General features: G+C 34.0%; 3 protein-coding genes across 3 annotated transcripts in view; 2 read left to right on the top strand and 1 right to left on the bottom strand.

Moving 5' to 3' along the window:
- tos (Exonuclease tos) overlaps positions 1–8,497 on the top strand; it is a 45,182-nt gene extending 36,685 nt beyond the window's left edge. The window contains exons 16-23 of the mRNA XM_080170737.1: positions 1,163–1,265; positions 1,711–1,758; positions 2,012–2,078; positions 2,545–2,662; positions 3,202–3,348; positions 5,287–5,454; positions 5,811–5,932; positions 6,150–8,497. Of these exons, the coding sequence (XP_080026863.1) occupies positions 1,163–1,265; positions 1,711–1,758; positions 2,012–2,078; positions 2,545–2,662; positions 3,202–3,348; positions 5,287–5,454; positions 5,811–5,932; positions 6,150–6,371 (995 nt within the window). The 3' untranslated portion in view covers positions 6,372–8,497. The remainder of the gene's footprint in view (positions 1–1,162; positions 1,266–1,710; positions 1,759–2,011; positions 2,079–2,544; positions 2,663–3,201; positions 3,349–5,286; positions 5,455–5,810; positions 5,933–6,149) is intronic.
- LOC145327173 (protein AAR2 homolog) overlaps positions 8,498–19,421 on the top strand; it is a 38,533-nt gene continuing 27,609 nt past the window's right edge. The window contains exon 1 of the mRNA XM_080170743.1: positions 8,498–8,584. Coding sequence (XP_080026869.1) covers positions 8,513–8,584 — 72 coding nt within the window. The 5' untranslated portion in view covers positions 8,498–8,512. The remainder of the gene's footprint in view (positions 8,585–19,421) is intronic.
- On the bottom strand, positions 8,673–13,409 carry LOC145325534 (lectin BRA-3-like). Its single transcript, XM_080168513.1, has 4 exons — positions 12,194–13,409; positions 11,611–11,730; positions 11,459–11,548; positions 8,673–8,680 (listed from the first exon to the last, which is right to left on the bottom strand). Exons 1-4 carry the CDS (start codon positions 12,399–12,401, stop codon positions 8,673–8,675), a joined length of 426 nt encoding a protein of 141 aa, XP_080024639.1. The 5' UTR covers positions 12,402–13,409.

The raw sequence follows: 19,421 nt of genomic DNA, 5'->3' as shown, positions 1-19,421 counted from the left end.
CCTGAAGGTTTTTATACAGTAAATGCGCTTCTAAAGATTTACTATTAAACTATTTTTATGGCATATTTGCTATCAAAAATATACTCTGACATCTGTAAAATTGGGTTAGGATACAGATACCCTAGCTACAGATAGCCAGTAATAATTTTAAAAAAGAGAAATGTAGAGCTGATAAATGATGATGATGTAGAGGCCTTATTTCTTTCACCTAAAGGTTTTTATACAGTAGATGCGCTTCTAAAGATTTACTATTGAACTATTTTTATTGCATATTTGCTATCAGAAATATACTCTAACAACTGTAGAATTGGGTTAGGATACAGATAACCTAGCTACAGGTAGCCAGTAATAAACTTTAAAAAGAAATGAAAGGGATATCAAAAATATTAGGGATGGCAATCCATCAAATTTTTGGATTCTTACAAGACCTGTCCAAAAAATGGCGGATTCTCTGCAGATACGGATTCTTATTTTTGGCAGATTCCAGATTCTAGCAATATTTTAAAAGGCTTTTTTTTAAATTAAAAAGTTTAAGTGCTACATATGTCCTAAAAATTAATGTTCTTGGTGTTCTCTATAATTCACTTCCGAGAATCTAACCAGATTTTAAAAGATATATATTATAATGATAATGACAAGTATTAAAAAACTCTAGACGCCAATTTTAGCCTACCAATTAAGAACCCGAATCTGCTATTAAAAAATGGATTTCGAATTCGGATTCCAAAATTGACCAAAAAATTGGGCAGATTCCGGATTCGGATTGCCAACCCTAAAAAATATACTCTGTAGAATCATACTAGTACTACCGAATTAAAAATGAGAATAAGGATTCACCCCTTTACCCTCACCCCCCCCCCCCCCTCCCAAGTTCCCTCATTATAGATTAACAAACTGACCACTAAATGAGGCCAATGCTAGCCACCTAATTTTTTCCCTGTCAATAAATCCAAGTATATTCCATAACTATTTATTTATATGTCAGCTTATAAACTTTGGACAGTTTTATTATATCTTGATTTTATTGTACGTTACAGTGTATAATCTTTTCAACAAATAATTTAATCTACAATAGAAGGGGTACTTTTGTTTATCATACTATGAGATGAACAATTGAACACAAACTGCTTGAATCTTGGTATGAAAATCTTGTGTCGCTCAGTGAACAAATCCTCTACATCTAATGGCGATAGCCCCAGTGCCAATACTCCTTCCCAAGCCAAGAGGATCAAATTGGTGGATTCTCCTCACAGTAACTTACTCAGGCACCGACGTTTTCTTCAATTTATTTTTCAGAATGTCTTCGAAACCGATTTATATCCGCTGGATTAGGACAGGTTCTCATACATACTGAAAAATCATGTATAGCATACAGACAATCTTACTCGAATATTAAAATAAAAAGCATAAAGTTGATACTAGGTTTGTTAGCCCGGTCCTTTGACCCCTCGGGGCAACAAAACTGGATTTTTCATGCTATTATCCACGGAAAGAGATGCGATAAAAAACAATAACTGAAGACTCCCTAAGATGTCTTATACTTTTAAGATATAATGAAAGCTCATTTAGGCTAGGGTTGGTGCTATTTGAAAACTAACTTATGTAAAATAGTATCAGAGCTGATATTAAGTTAAATCGGACGTACAGAAATTTTTAATGGTTAGCTGAGCTACCAAGAAATAAACAACTAAACGTGCGCACGTCGTACAGAGAGTTGGATAATGGAGTCACTGGACCTAATGATGTCATATTTACCAGGTATTTTAGATTTCTAGTAGCGAAGCTACTATATAATTTACTTTGTGTGTCCGTAATTCCATAAAGCTTTAGAATATATATTAAGAGGAATATTGACAAAAATCATAAGTCTAGCTTTAACAGCAGTTGAGGATATCTCATCTCCCCCATAGTGTTACGGACGGACTGACAAAGTGAATTATAGAGAAGCTTAGAGTAAGATTTTTTTTTGTAATTAAAAATATTCTGAATTATAATGATAATCTTGTTTTAGGGTTCTTGGGGATAATCAGTTATTGGTAAAGAATACAACTGTTAGTAGATACTTTGGGTCTGCAAAGGTAAGAACACATAGATCTAAAGGGATAAGACAATTTCCGATAAATTTAAGAACATCTCTGATGATAACAGGCAAAATTACCCCTTCTGTTCATTAAGATTAATGGTTAATACTAAAAACGTTTTAACATTCAACTTAATAAACCAATCAATCAAAATTCAGTAATAGTTCTCAAAGTTGATAAGCCAACGAATAAGAAAACGTTATTGTAAAACTTTGGGGACTAAAGTAATAAACAGCCCATTGTCCCCTCTCTCTCTGTATTGTATAAACCACCAAAAGTAGCCGGAACGGGTACCTGGTTCGAGTCCCCCAATATGGGGAGGGGACATTGGGCTGTTTATTACACTAGTCACCAAAGTTTCATAATTAGCTTTGGAGACTTTAAGTGAATTTTCATTTGTTAGTTCATTAAGTCGAGTGTCCAAACGTTTCAACCACTAATTATAATCTAAAAAATAATCCAGGTAGACTCAGCGAAGGCAGCTGGCGCTGGTACCTGGTTCGAGTCCACCAATGTATCTGCCCAGACAACAAATGCATTTATTTATGATCCGGATTTGCCCCGGTCACAAAGTGATCAAGGTATTATTAATCAGGAATCTAAAGGGATAAGACATTGGCCGATAAATTGTTCATCACTAATGATGATACACTAAATTGCCCCTTCTGTAGATTACAATTAATGGATGAAACTCTCAACTCGATGACCCGACCAATCAAATAAAGTCTTCTAAGTTGTTAAGCCAATTAATATGAAAAGTTATTATAAAACTTTGGGTAGTATGACAAACAATCTAATCGGGACAAGTGCCAAAACGGTCCTGTGGTTAGCAATTTATGTCATATTTCTTGCCTCTTTTATACTAGAATAATTTAGCTTTCTGTGTGCCCCGAGCATAATATTTATTAATGGATATAGGATATACGTGGATATTTTGACAGGGGGAAATTTGTCGTCAATTTTGCTTGCTAATATGAACCTAATTTGTTGTTAACCTCGTTCATCCAATAGAAGAGGGGTTGGGAAATGGGCATCGTTATTTTAGCCAGCTGTTAGCATTACTTTATCAGAGTTAGTGAAAATCAAGTTTAACATACAAGTAATGATGTATCCATTTTAGTTGCTAATGATGGTGATGACTCTAAAAGAAGTTCACTGGAGGAATTTGCACGACCCTGCAGGAATCCATTTGCCATCAAGAAACCATTGTTCGGCAAGGATATGAACACTCCAAAGAAAGAACAAAGCATCTCTCAAATAATATCAGGAATGATGACAATATTACATGTGCATCCTTTATCAACATTAATAAACATTTAATGACACCATAAATTTGCGCAAAAAGGGCGTCAACACCCCCTTTACAATAAATCAAATTAAAAACCCTGTGCATGCAGCAACTGAATGAAACGGGTGTTTAAAAAAACCTAAAACACAGATCAAAGTCGATTTATATACAATATCATTGTCATTTTTATAATGCATTATGGCAGTTTACCTAGTCGAGCACAGAAAACTCCCTTTATTATATTGAAAATAAGAGGTAGTTCATGTGTTATTGTTTTACCTTAAGTTAGGTTAAAATGGGTACAGGGTAGCCACTTGGGATAGGGAACCCAGCAGGGGTAAGGCATAGAGAATGATTAAACTGTACTCCATTTTTCACATATTATTTTTGAAAATAGAGGGGCGCTGGGGTTCTGTGCTCAGTTGGTACTTTGAGGGAAAGCACAATGCTTTGTAACTCATTCTATTCAAGTACTTATTGCATTTAAATTTGATATTTTTAAATATTGATTTGAAGATCATTGAAGTATTTTTACTAATTTGGTATCAAATATGAAAATTTATGGGATTAGATTTCAATATTTAGCTTATGACATAAACAAAATTAATAGAAGATTTTAAATATTGGATAGGTCGGAGTTTATGTAAGGGGGGGGGGGGTTTTAATGCAACCATCTCGTAATCAGTGAGCAAATGGCACTTAGAATTCGAATTTCCATCTATAATTTTGCATGAGTAATCCTTGGTAGATCTATTTTCCCTAAATTGAACAAAAAGTTGGAAAAGTAACGGCTAAAGGCTGGCGGCTCATCTGTTTTGCCATTTGTTTGATATCTGATTCTATATTGCAAATTAGTCACGAAACCTCTCTGAACATAATACTCTTTTCTACTCCAAAACGCTATCAAACGGTTCTAGACGGTAGCTATTGGTACTAGAAGTTTTAAAATTGATTATTGCTATCATTTTACATGAATTAAACCAAAAATATGTTTTAAAAAGTTGATTCCTACGTAATTGATGATGGATTTACCCTGAATATAGGCAAAAAACGGCTGAACGGCTGAGCCGCTAGCTGTTACTTTTCCAACTTTTTGTTCGATTTAGGAAAAATAGACCTACCAAGGATTACTCATGCAAAAGTTCAGATCGAAATTCGAATTCTAAGTGTCATTTGCTCACTGATTACGAGATGGTTGCATTAAACCCCCCCCCCCCCTTAGGGATTTTATGAAATATAAGTGTTATTTTTTTGTTAAAAACGCAAATTTAGCTAGTAATTTAAAGCTTGGCCGATCAAAAAGAATTTAATTTTTTTTCTCGTATTCATTCGAATCCGGTGGATAGGAACCGGTTCTCATCCATACGAAAAAACTATGTCTAGCATCGTATTATATCCAGCTTTCTGCGAATATAGAAATGTACAATCAAAAGATTAAAACCAGTTTTTTGAGCCGGTGCAAAAAACTAGTTTTAATCTTATAATTGTACATTCTATATCCGCGGAAAGCCGTTTATAATACGATACGAGAAATAACTATTCTCGTATTCATTCGAATCCGGTGGATAGGAACCGGTTCTAATCCATACGAAAAAAAACTATGATTAGCATCGTATTATATCCAGCTTTCTACGAATATAAAAGTGTACGATCATAAGATTAAAACCAGTTTTTTTAGCCGGTGCCTTCGGCACCTCGGGGCTAAAAAAACTGGTTTTAATCTCATAATTGTACATTCTATTTGCGCTGAAAGCTGTTTTTAACAATACGATGCGAGAAATAACTAATCTTAAAATTTCTAGTTCTAATATCTGTGGAAAGCTGTCAATAATACGATGCGATTTTAAAATATTTTTTCTTGCAGCGCTACTTGAACACAATTGTCCTTACTTTAATTTGTCATTATATATAAATTAGATTACAACAAAAATAGCCATGAAAAGCAAAAGTTGAAAGATATTTCTAATACACAAAGAAGTGGTATGTCACTCAAAGAGTTTGAAAAGTCTCCTCCTGTTAAAACGTCTTCCTTGTTCTCATCTCAAGAGGAGGGTTGTAGCATTCAAGCAGATAGTCCTAAGTCAGGTGAAAATTACTACACTATAAATCATTTTGTCCGTGCGTATATTTTACGATTCCTACGCCAATAATGAATAACAACATATTTTTCCAGTAGCAAAGTTACTCTATAAATAATTTTATCCGGATTTGGATTTTATAAGTGGTAACATTGTGCCTGTTGGTCATTTGGTAATATTAAAATGGGCATTTGCTAAATAAGTAGTATAGATGTTTTTACGTAGATTCCTGTAACAAATGTTTGGGTATTGAAGGTGTTACCCTCTCCCTAAATATTTATAAACATAAACATTTTTTCATATTATTTTCCGCAGAAAGCTGTCTTTAATATGGTGCGACAAATAACTATTATCTAACTTTAGAAGAAGATAAATCAGAGAAAGACCAAGAAGAAACTTCACCAATAATTTCATCTCAAACCAACAAATCCACATTCAGCCAGTTTGAAAGAAAATCTTGCAGTCCCATGTTGGCTAAATTTCAGGAAAGATAGGACAATGGGCTATTTATTACACTAGTTCCTAAAGTTTTATAATAACGTTTTCTTATTCTTTGGCTAACAACTTATCTTGAATTGTATTAGTTCATTTAGTTGAGAGTCCAAACGTTACAAGCGCTTATTGTAATCTATAGAAGGGTAATTTTTTGTATCATAATTGGTGATACACATAAATTTCTTGACCATTGTCTTATCCCTTTAGATCCCTGCAAAATCCTCGAGTACAAGTCTGACAAAATCCTCGAGTACAAGTCTAACAAAATCCTCGAGTACAAGTCTGACAAAATCCTCGAGTTTAATTAAGAAATCCGTTAAGCCGTCCGGCCTGACCAAATCTCGTGGAAAATCTGATAGCAAATTGGATAAAAATCAGCCAACTCTAACAAGTTTGTTTGCCATGCAAGCTAAGCGGGCAAATGTTTGACTTTTTTTGAAATAACTTAGTTTCCAGTAGGTATGGCTTCGAAACCGATAAATATCCGATGGATTAGAACTGGTTCTTAGCAATACTGAAAAATAATGTATAGCATCGTATTATAGTCAGTTTTCTACGAAAATTTAAATAAAAATCATAAATTTATACCAGTTTTGTTATCCCGGGCCTTCGACCCCTCAAGGCTTTCAAATCTGGTTATAATCTCATACTTATTCATTTTAATATCCGTGGAAAGCTGTCCCTAATACGATGCGACTAAAACTATTCTCTATCATTATATATTATTTTGACTTATTCTAATGTAAAATAAGTTATAAAAGGACAGTTTATATATAAAAAAAAACTTAATTATTTTAAGTAAAGAGAAACGCTTAACATCAACTTATTACGCTTAGTTTTTTTTAATTACTTATTTTGTTATGTAAAATAAAGGAAAAACTAAATTTGATCAGATAAAAGTTTATTTTTACATTCAAATATTCCAAATGTAATTTCAAAATTACTGTAAATTAATTTTCAAACAAGTTTATTCCAAAAAATTTCCATCAAATTAAAAGTTTCAAATTCCTATGATAAATTCTCGTAAGAATAGTGAACTAAATATAAATGAGCTATAAAATAATTTGCTTCAAAGGTGGATCCCATTTAAACCTAAAACTAAAAACTAGGGGCTGCGCCCCTAGCGTCCAGGGGCTCTATAATTATATTCAAGTGACAGAGAGAGGCTAGAAAATAGCTTTAAACCATTCCAAGACCTAAATTTGAAAATAAAATAGCCTAAACCAATCACTTGACCTATGTGAAGCTTACCTAAAATAGAGAACTCGATTGTTTTGGTAGCCATTGAGATCTTAAGCTTCAGAAAAAAAACTTCCACTTTATATAATAGGATACTAAATCGTTTTTTTTATACAGTAGAATGTATTTTGTCTGAAGCTTAAGATCTCAATGACTTCTAAACCGATTAGTTACCTATTTAAGGCAGACTAACTATTCTTAGGTTTTTTGCTGGTTTTAGGCTATTTTATTTTCATATTTAAGTCTTTGGGTGGTTTATAGCTGTTTTTTATCCCCTCTTTAACCCTTTGAATAAAGAGCCCCTAGATTCAAGTGGTTTAGCCGCTAGTATCGTTATAAACAAATTTGAATATTCCACATTTTATTTAGCGCATTTATTTGTTTCTATATTCCTGACAAATAATTAGTATTCAATATCAAATAAAAGGGAACTATCCACGAACGAGAGCAAGTGATTCTAAGCACCTTCCAGCACTGATCCATAGTATTTTTTTAGTTAATATAGAACTATGTTTATGTTTAATATTTGGTTTATCAACCAAAAAGTTGGGTTTTACCATGGTTTTATATGAAAAAACTTTGAAATGTAAATAGTTTTTTGATTCAATATCATCAAATGCTTTGTTGAGTTCATAGGACAAAATAAAATAACACGGCAGAAAAGCATTAAATGCTGTAAATTGCAAAAGTACTTTGATTAAGCTGTTTACAATATTACAAGTCACCAACCCTTTTTCTAAATATACATTTTTAATCAACATAATTTATATACTTTTGTGTCAAAGCTTTTAAAAAACAGTTTGAACTCATCAAAACATTTGATATTGCACAAAAATATGCTTTACTTTTTAAAGTTTTTTTTCATATAAAACCATGGTGAAACCTAACTTTTTAGTTGATAAACCAAATATTAAACATAAACCTAGTATATTCACTTTAAAAAAATAATATGGATCTATGCTGGAAGGTGCTTAGAATCACTTGCTCTCGTTCGTGGATAGTTCCCTTTAATTTCCATGACTGAAATATAAAATATGAATAAATCTTTATGTAAAAATGTATTCCAGTGTGGCTTCGAAACCGATTATTATCCGCTAGATTAGAACCGGTTCTCAGTCATACTAAAAAATCATGTAACGAAACGTATTATAACCAGTTTTCGATGAACATAAAAATGTACATTAAAACCAGTTTTGTGAGCCCGTGCCTTCGGCATCTCGGAGTTAACAAAACTGGTTTTAATCTTATAATTGTACATTTTTATTTCCGCGGAAATCTGTTTATAATATGATGTGATAAATTACTATTCCAGAAATAAAAAACTCGCAAGTATGTCGGATAAAAAGCTGGCGGTCAGATTCGCAGAAGATGTTAATAGACCTGTCGAGATGGATCAGGAATTGGTAAGTTTCTTTATGTTTGTTTTTATTAAATCTTTCATGTCTCTTTAGGCATTCTTTGATTATGTTTTTGAAGTTGAAAGCTATTTCATCAATTGCCTGAAATAAATAAGTTGGGTTTTATCAAAAATGTATAATTATAATTGTATAAGTATTGATGTATGTTGTATAACCAACCAAGACAACTACCTGGTTCCAGTGGTGGGGACCTTTTTTGTTTACTACCAAAGGGCTGTCTGCTCTTTTGTAGTGACTTGGCTGTGGTAATGTTTACAACGCTATTGGATAATATTTCAAGTAGGGATGGTAATCCGTCAAATTTTTGGACCGGATTCGGATTCTTACAAGAATCTGTCCAACAAAATGGCGGATTCCCGCGGATTTCGCATTCTTATTTTTGGCGGATTCCAGACTCTGATTCCGGATTCTAGCAATATTTTAAAAGGCTTTTATTAAAAATTTAAGTGCTACATATGTCCTAAAAATTAATGTTCTTGGTGGTCTCTATAATTCACTTCCGATAATCGAACCAGATTTCAAAAGATATTATATATAATGATGATAATCTTTGCCTCCAAAAAGGGGGAGTTGAAAGAAAAAACCCAAGACGCTTATTTTAGCCTACCAATTAAGAATCCGAATCCGCTATTAAAAAACGGATTTGGATTCCAAAATTGGCTAAAAATTGGCCGGATTCGAATACGGATTGCCAACCCTAACTTCAAGACCCAATTGAAAATCGTGAACAGGGTCCTCACCTCGTGAACTTACAATTACTTACAATTGCCTCCTCTATTCTTTACTTTAATGGCTGAATAAGACAGAAAAGACCTTAGTTATATAGCAGCTGACCTTTTTTCAGAGGTGTATGATATTCTGCACAAGATTCATTTTTTTCCCCTGTTGCAAATTTTTTTATTTTTTTCCCTTCCTGGTTTTTTTCAAGCAAGGAAGGGATAAAATTTTAAAAAATTTCAAAACTCTTTATTTTATTTATATTATCCCCCCTTTTACACATTATTCTATTTTTTTTTCACCATGGAAAAAATGTTTTCATTTCTCTTAATGTTTTCATTTTTTCCCCCCAACAACACATTTTTAATTTTTTTGCCCCCCCCCCCCCCCCCTCAGCAGGGTCAATTTTAAAAATATACACCCCTGCCTTTTTTAAAATTGAAAATATTAAACATTTCTTACCCATTTTTTCACAAATACTTTGGATGTATCTATTACATTTCAGATCTTCCATGCATTTCCATAAAGTCTCCACTAAAAAAATATTCGGAGGGGGGGGGGGGGGTATTTAGTTTTAGAGATAATTTGGTAAAATCTTTTTGGTATCTTTAAAAAACGGCAGTGGGATCACTGTTCACCACCATTGTCCGCCACCGCGCCGCAAAAAAAAATTATTGCATTTTTCGCCGAGTTAGACAATTTGGAATCATTTGAGACCATGTAATTTTTTTTAAAATTTCCCCTTTATAAACAACCCTGCAGTAGGAATTAGTCATTTTTTCAAAGTCTCGTCTATCAAGGTATATCTTAATTTTTTTTGCTTTTCTATCTACTTCTTTAGTAGGTACTAGCGGCTACGCCCCTAGAGGCCTCTAGTGGCACTTTAAATGTTTTTGTTTGTTAAAGTCTACGATAATTCTTTATATTACGGATACCTCTTAATGTTACGTTGAAGTCTCCCAGATTTTAAGAAAATTTTCAATTTTTTTGTCATTTCTTTTGGGAGGGTGGTAGTACCCTCCCCCAAAATAGTTCAAAACCTTCCCAGGACATATGAGAATCTACCCTGTTAAGGAGAACCCGATCGGTTCAGCGATTAGTGAGATCCTTCGGTACAGACACACAGACAGACAAACATCCTGTTACTTTAGTATAAGGATGACATTGTATGGTCCAGTCCCAGAACAAACACCTATATATGAATGTGCACATTACCCCCCTCCCCCACTCTCAATCGAAGAAATACTTTTTGTTAGTAAGAAAGTGTTTAAGCTTGAATCTTGATTTGGTTGAGCAATGTTACAGTGTCCAAACTATTACACCATTATTTTTTATATGAAAAATTAAGATTTCAAGTTAAGTTGATGGTGCTCTTACTCATCTTGTCTCTATGTGGCAGATACTATTAAATCATTTTACCTCTACACAATTTTCATTTCCTCCACTGGGCTCTCCACTGAACCAATTTGTAAATGTTGCTGCATATAAAACATCATAATATCAATTAGGGTTGGGTTGGACTAAAACTTTGTATAGGGAGAATTATTTATGGATTGATAATTTAGGGTTGGGCCGGATACTTTTTTGGCCGGATACCGGTTATCCAGCTGATTTTTAATGTCGGATATCTGGTTCCGGCCGGATATCTGGCCCACGTTCGATATTCGGCAATTTACCGGATATCCGGCCGGATACCGGATATTAAAACTATCCGGTTACATGATATCCGGCTGATTTTTGACGCCGGATATCCGGTTATCCAGCCAGATATCCGGTAAATTACCGGATATCGAACGTTGGCCAGATATCCGGCCGGAACCGGATATCTGACATTAAAAATCAGCCGGATATCCGGTATCCGGCCAAAAAGTATCCGGCCCAACCCTAAATTATCAATCCATAAATAATTCTCCCTATACAAAGTTTTAGTCCGACTGTGTGTGTGTTAGAATCAGCAGTGTTTGATATTAATTTGCCTCTTATTTAGAGTTTTAGTACTGGGAAGGTATGTATGGTAGGAAAGGATTCCTTTGATTATCTAAAAAAATGATGAATGGGAGACCTTACCCTCCACCCCCTCCCCTCCTTTGTAAGTGCCCAAATAATGAAAAAAATTACAGTTAAACCTTTATTTCCTTATACCTGGTGTATCATCAACCCAGACATAAGTTCCTTCATTTGCTAAGTCAGACAAACCAATCCACACATCAGCCCAATGATTTTCCAGCATTTCTAAAGATTAAAAAAAATCTGAGAATTCAATTTGTTTTATACAATGGAAGTTAAGTCCTTACTTGACACAAACTCATTTTCATGTTCATTCTTGATTGTTACCAACTGTCCTCCATTTTGATTACAACGATTTTTAGCAGTTTGCCAAGTTGTAAATGAAGTCATTATTTTCAAACATTTTCCTAAAGAAAGAGCATTGGTTTAGCAATTAGGTAAGTAACTTATAATATTTCTTACATAGTAGCACAAATACATAACTATTATTAATTAACTAGTCAGAATATATCAACAATTAGAACATTATTCTTATGATAAAAATTTTATTAATTCTAGACAAGTTCAATTATCAAAGGGAAAAGTAGCTTTTTGAAAAATTCCGTAAAGTTGTGAGTAAGATTCCAGTTATATGTGCTTATAAGGTCAAACTGTTTTTAAATATGCATTAAATTATTCTAAGTGTTTGGTCAACATTAAGAACAGTTAGACTTAATAAGCGCATTTGACTGGAAGTGTACTCACAATTTTACAGAGTTTTGCAAAAGCTACTATTCCCTTTATACTTTTAAGGATTTTCTGTTACAGATGAATCATATTAATCTGATAAGGTTTTTAAAAGTGCCTTTGATTGACATCCTATATTTCTACCTGAAACATCATCAGCAATCAAACCATCATCACATGTAATTGGTTTTGTGGTACCAAAACAGTTTGATTGACAGTGTTTCTTCCCCGCTGCAGTATTTTTTTTATTTCGAAATTCCATGGCATACATGGTACAAGTTTTTGTACGTTTCAACCACCACCAATATATGCAATCTTGTTCAGCATTACATAGTTGTTCACAATCTTCCATAGTGTTTAAGTTTCTGTTAACAATCCTTTTCAGTGAAGGTTTTTTGTTTTCTAGACATGAGAATATTTGGGTGTTATGAAACTAATACAAACATAGTCTCTACAGGGAGAAACTAATGCATTGGGCTAACCTAAACTTAGCTATCCTATGGTTATGGTAATAATATGAGGTATGTTATATTATATTTGGTTTACCTTGACTGCAACTTACAGGTGGCTGTGTAGTTACTTGTGTAGTAGTGCCTTTTGTACTGCTTGTTGTTGTAGATCTGTGCCAACAAGCACCTAGTTGTGTTTAAATATTATTGTTTATGAAAAGAAGTTATTTTTACCTATGTCAAGATAAAATTAAAAATTGCTCAATGTGAATATGCTCTGTAGGATCTGAATTCCCTTTAAAGGATCTTAATTTTTTTAATGACATGGAAAAATGATAGAGAACCATAGAACAAATTTTTCTTACTTGATTCCTCATTTCCAACAGCTGCAAGGCTAGCTCTTTTTTCCTGCCAAAGCCTTGCATTATCTGACAAATCTGCTACACCAGTTGGTGTGCCTGTTAAGGGATGTATGACATTTGGATTGGACCAATAGTTGGCTCTTGTTTCATGACCAGGTGCAGAATAGGACATTATAGATTGTTGACCACTATATCCATTTCCACTAGCAATTAGATGTCCATGGGCATAAGGATATATATCATTAGTGGATGTAGCTGGGTCATGGTGGCAACCAACATTGTGTCCAACCTCATGTCCAAAGACATAGTAACCAACTGCACAATCTTTAGCAGTGATTGAAAATGTGTATTTTGACATAATTGTATCCAGGTAGGCTATCCCACAGTAATCAGCATCAACTACTAAAAGTGCAGCCACATCAGCTCCATCACGTAGTTCATCTGCTGGTTTAGAGTTTGCAAATGCACCCAAGGTAGCATTGCTGTCTGATAATGTGGACTGCTCTTGACACAGTTTAACAGCCTTAAATATATACATAATCCTGTTAAATAAAGCTTTTTTTTGTCTGAAACAAAGGATCTTACTAACCACTGAACCAATAAAAAAGACACATCACCCCCAAAAAATATTTTCTTTTTCTTTTTAAGGCCCAAATTGAAAATGGGGAAAGGTGTTACTCCCCCTCCCCCAATAAGGTCCCTAGAGGCTTCTAAGGGCGTTGCCACTAGTTGGTAAAACAAACATAGCAAATGAAAACAATTTCAAGCCTTACCCTAACTTCAATTCCACTGTTAGCAAATCCTTGGTTTGTTTCAGAAATGACCTGGTCTAGGTAACCATCGATATCTGGAGTACTTGCTGCAAATTCTGGAGTGTAGTAAAATTTGATAGTAAATGTAACCAAAGTTCCATCTGGAACAGGAGCGACTCTTCCAATAGTGTTATTTCTAAACGCTTGGGGTGGTCTCACACCATCTAATAATTCTTTTGCTGGAGCAAGCTCTTTCCATATATGACCATCAACAGTTCCACAATATTCAAGAACATATGAGATATTTCCTATATATAATACAATCAACATTATTCATCAGCTTATTAGTTACATACATTTAGATAGCTTTATATACCAAAACAAAGGGGGGGGGGGCGAAAGTGACACTTTTTGAAACCAAAACTAAAAGTCAAAGGAACTCAACTAAATAAAGAGTTACAGGTCTGAGATTTTGCATGGCAGTTGCTATATAGGGGTACAATATGTAACTGTGAAGAAACGGCGGTGCAACCGCCGAAAACCGCCGAGAAAAGGCAAAAAAATTTCGGCGGGAAACGGCGGTTTTCGGCGGTTGCGCCGCCGTTTCTTCACAGTTCCATATTGTACCCCTATAAAGCAACTGCCATGCAAAATCTCAGACCTGTAACGTTTTTTTTAGTTGAGTTCCTTTGTTGACTTTTAGTTTTGGTTTCAAAAAGTGTCACTTTCGCCCCCCCCCCCCCCTTTAATTTCAGTAACCTGACATTGTATGTCCATGAAGGCCATTTCCAGAGGTCCTTCTTGTAATCAATGTTGTTGAGCTATTTCCCTCATAAAAGAGGGCATTCTGGTTGCCAGAAGCATATCCTAATTTAATTGTTTGTTAGTAATAAATATTAATAGGTTAAGAATATAACCCTTTATATAACCTTGGAATGTTAATAAGTCTCCAGTAGGAAGTTCAAGATCTTCTAATTCCAATACTGTAAAAGCTACTTCAGCCTAAAATTTAAAGATTTTTTTAAGAGCAGTTTCAAAATTTAATTATAACCTAAAAACACTTATGTTTAAGTATCAACAGCCTTGTCCTTAGTTGCTTGGGGCTATTCTTCATTGTTTTATGAAACATCCCTTGCAAAAGTAAACTATTGTAATGTGCTTCCTTATTGATTATACCTGGCTTACCTTAAATTTTCTCTTAAGGAGGGGGGGGGGGGGGGGGTAATCTCTTTAAATTTTTAAGTGATCATCTGGAGAATCCTAAGCACCATCCACTAATAATGTAATGTGATTCTCTTAACACCCAAGGATATTGGGTTAAGTAACATAAAATAAACTCTTGATTGCATGCACAACCTTTGAGAATTTAACTTTGCATGGTAATGAGTTGCGCCTGTTTATGGGCCATTGCATTTCCCCAACTCTGTCATGTCATGTACCTTACATACCAGCAGAATTAATCATTTTCAACTTTTTTTTATGTATGGCGCAGTGTCACCTCCGCGATGACAAGTGGATGCACTACGTACTGAGCCATGGTAATGGGTAATAATTATACCTGGCTACAGGATTTGTAATTATCAGAACAGCAGTTTGCTTGACTTCTGCCATTCTTTACAGTTATCTTGGCTCCCCATCCTCCAACTAAATAATCATTAGTTACATAAAAGAGAAGAGCTGGATCTTTAAATCACAGCAATGCCACTGCTGACGCCTCTAGTGAGCCAATTTTGAATATGGCTCATCTAATAGCAATCTTTATATCTTAATGGCAGTGGTGAGCTGAGAAACACTTTGGAAACACAATGGCTCAGTACACTAGATTCTATAAATACAAGGCATAAAACTAGGAAGTCGGGGCTATATCAGCTCAATACTTATTTTTACCAAGCATTTTAAAGCCGTCTTTTATCAAAGCTTTAAAGCAGTAAAGGGCACGTACATTAATTTTAAAGCTGATTGTTAGAGCAAATTACCAAATTATTTTTTAACATAATTTTTTTTAGTACTACTTTCACATTACCTATAAAAATCATGTTTAATGTTCACTTACTAAAAATAAACAACGGGTAGTACTGGAATATTTGTGGCTATTTATTTATTATCCAAACTTACTCAACAATCTCCCTTCTTACTCTTCTTACTCAACCAATGGGGAAGTTTTGTGATTATGTTGTGATTGAGAAATTTGAGTCAAACTCGAATCACCATTAATACTAAGCCATGAAACAATAAAGGTATTAAATGCAGTTTTAATCATTTAATAGTAAAAAAAATTACCAAATGGCTCTTTAAGAATCTACTTATTAAATCAGAGAGAGAGGGGACGATTGGCTGTTTATTACAATAGTCCCCAAAGTTATAGAATACAATTTTCTTATTTGTTGTCTTAACAACTTTGGGGACTTTCATTAAATTTTTATAGGTTGGCTCATTAATTTAAGTGTTCAAACGTTTTAACCACTAACTTTAATCTACAGAAGTGGTAATTTTTTGTATCAAAATGGGGATGTATACCAATTTATTGGCCATTGTCTTATCCCTTTAGATCCCTGCTGTTAAATATAAATTAATTAAGATTACCTATGAAGAACAAACCTAACAAAAACTTGACAAGATTCATTGTAAGATAAACTCTTACTGAACAAATAAGGGGGGGGGAAGTTTTGACACATTTGCGTAAACCTGGCACCCCGGCTTTATCTTTGGACTGAGAGGGTAGGTTATTAGGGATAAAATCATTCTTATATGATGAATTTCACGAAGTTTTAAGATTTTTTGGATAGACCTCCAGGTTCCGGAGCTCCAGGCCTCCAGGCGGTCTCTGGACAGGTAAAAAAATAAAAAATTTCTTATTTGGACAGTTAGAGGTAAGTTTATAAAACAACATAACCTTCTTTTAATATATTATTTACATATTTGAAGAAAAAATTACAATCGACCTCCAGGTTCAGGTGCTGGAGGCCTCCAGGTGGCCTCTGAACAGGTTAAAAATTAAAATTTCTTATTTGGACAGTTAGAGGTAAGTTTATAAAACAACATAACCTTCTTTTAATATATTATTTACATATTTGAAGAAAAAATTACAACTGGCCTCCAGGTTCAGGTGCTGGAGGCCTCCAGGTGCCCTCTGGACAGGTAAAAAATCTAAATTTCTTATTTGGACAGTTAGAGGTAAGTTTATAAAACAACATAAGCTTCTTTTACTATATTATTTACATATTTGAAGAAAAAATTAGGATCGGCCTCCAGGTTCAGGTGCTGCAGGCCTCCAGGTGGCCTCTGGACAGGTAAAAAATCAAAATTTCTAATTTGAACAGTTAGAGGTAAGTTTATAAAACAACATTACCTTCTTTTAATATATTATTTAAATATTTGAAGAAAAAATTACAATCGGCCTCCATGTTCAGGTGCTGCAGGCCTCCAGATGGCCTCTGGACAGGTAAAAAATCTAAATTTCTTATTAAAACAGTTAGAGGTAAGTTTATAAAACAACATAACCTTCTTTTGATATATTATTTACATATTTGAAGAAAAAATTAGGATCAGCCTTCAGGTTCAGGTGCTGCAGGCCTCCAGGTGGCCTCTGGACAGGTAAAAAATCAAAATTTCTAATTTAAACAGTTAGAGGTAAGTTTATTAAACAACATAAGCTTCTTTTAATATATTATTTAAATATTTGAAGAAAAAATTCCAATCGGCTTCCAGGTTCAGGTGCTGCAGGCCTCCAGATGGCCTCTGGACAGGTAAAAAATCTAAATTTCTTATTAAAACAGTTAGAGGTAAGTTTATAAAACAAAATAACCTTCTTTTAATATTTTACTTAAATATTTGAAGACAAAATTACTATTGGCCTCCAGGTTCAGGTGGTACAGGCCTCCAGGTGGCCTCTGGACAGGTAAAAAATCAAAATTTCTTGTTTGAACAGTTAGAGGTAGACTTGTAAAACAAAGTAAGCATATTTCCAAATGTTATTTATGTATTTCAGGTATAACCTTAAAAATATTTACCTCAATAATTGAAAATAAACCTATTTTTTTATTATATTACTTACCTACCTCATTGATATCATATTTTATACTAGGGATCGTTGGGAATCAATAATAATATAATAAATAATATATTAAAAGAAGGTTGTTGTTTTATAAGTTGACCTCTAACTGTTCAAATAAGAAATTTTGAGTTTTACCTGTCCAGAGGCCACCTGGAGGCCTCCAGCACCTGAACCTGGAGGCCAATTGTAATTTTTCCTTGAAATATTTAAATAATATATTAAAAGAAGGTTATGTTGTTTTATAAACTTACCTCTAACTGTTCAAATAAGAAATTTAGATTTTTTATCTGTCCAGAGGCCACCTGGAGGCCTTCAGCACCTGAACCTAGAGGCCAATTGTAATTTTTTCTTCAAATATGTAAATAATATAGTAAAAGAAGCTTATGTTGTTTTATAAACTTACCTCTAACTGTTCAAATAAGAAATTTTGATTTTTTACCTGTCCAGAGGCCACCTGGAGGCCTGCAGCACCTGAACCTGGAGGCCAATTGTAATTTTTTCTTCAAATATTTAAATGATATACTAAAAGAAGGTTATGTTGTTTTATAAACTTACCTCTTACTGTTCAAATAAGTAAATTTAGATTTTTTACTTGTCCAGAGGCCACCTGGAGGCCTCCAGCACCTGAACCTGGAGGCCAATTGTAATTTTTTCTTCAAATATTTAAATGATATATTAAAAGAAGGTTATGTTGTTTTATAAACTTACCTCTTACTGTTCAAATTAGTAAATTTAGATTTTTTACCTGTCCAGAGGCCACCTGGAGGCCTCCAGCACCTGAACCTGGAGGCCGATTGTAATTTTTTCTTCAAATATGTAAATAATATATTAAAAGAAGGTTATGTTGTTTTATAAACTTACCCCTAACTGTCCAAATAAGAAATTTTGATTTTTTACCTGTCCAAAGGCCACCTGGAGGCCTCCAGCACCTGAACCTGGAGGCCGATTGTAATTTTTTCTTCAAATATTTAAATAATATATTAAAAGAAGGTTATGTTGTTTTATAAACTTACCTCTAACTGTCCAACTAAGAAATTTTGATTTTTTACCTGTCCAGAGGCCACCTGGAGGCCTCCAACACCTGAACCTGGAGGCCGATTGTAATTTTTTCTTCAAATATGTAAATAATATATTAAAAGAAGGTTATGTTGTTTTATAAACTTACCTCTAACTGTCCAAATAAGAATTTTTTTATTTTTTTACCTGTCCAGAGACCACCTGGAGGCTTGGAGCTCCGGAACCTGGAGGCCTATCCAAAAAATCTTAAAACTTCGTGAAATTCATCATATAAGAATGATTTTATCCCTTATAACCTACCCTCTCAGTCCAAAGATAAAGCCAGGGTGCCAGGTTATGTTGTTTTATAAACTTACCTCTAACTGTCCAAATAAGAATTTTTTTATTTTTTTACCTGTCCAGAGACCACCTGGAGGCTTGGAGCTCCGGAACCTGGAGGCCTATCCAAAAAATCTTAAAACTTCGTGAAATTCATCATATAAGAATGATTTTATCCCTTATAACCTACCCTCTCAGTCCAAAGATAAAGCCAGGGTGCCAGGTTTACGCAAATGTGTCAAAACTTCCCCCCCCCCCCCTTAATTACAAGGATGGAACACAGATTTTTAATGATTATCTTATTTAATCCTTTACAATGTTAATACAAAACAGTAAAATTTAAATTATTGTAATAAATCTATATGCACCTGTCAACTGATTTTAATGGTATGGACAGTCAGGGAATAAGACAATAAATTG

This window comes from Acartia tonsa, chromosome 8 (assembly GCF_053477335.1).
Source record: "Acartia tonsa isolate MP-2025a chromosome 8, ASM5347733v1, whole genome shotgun sequence".
Taxonomy (NCBI): domain Eukaryota; kingdom Metazoa; phylum Arthropoda; class Copepoda; order Calanoida; family Acartiidae; genus Acartia; species Acartia tonsa.
The sequence above is the reverse complement of the archived record's forward strand: the minus strand, read 5'-3'. Positions and strand labels throughout refer to the sequence as shown.

Coding starts and splice junctions, on each gene's coding strand:
- LOC145325534 (XM_080168513.1), bottom strand. CDS start 12,401: ATGGAAGATTGTGAACAACTATGTAATGCTGAACAAGATTGCATATAT. Junction 11,731..12,193: donor GATTGCTGATGATGTTTCAG/GTAGAAATATAG, acceptor CTCTTTCTTTAG/GAAAATGTTTGAAAATAATG. Junction 11,549..11,610: donor TGAAAATGAGTTTGTGTCAA/GTAAGGACTTAA, acceptor TTTAATCTTTAG/AAATGCTGGAAAATCATTGG.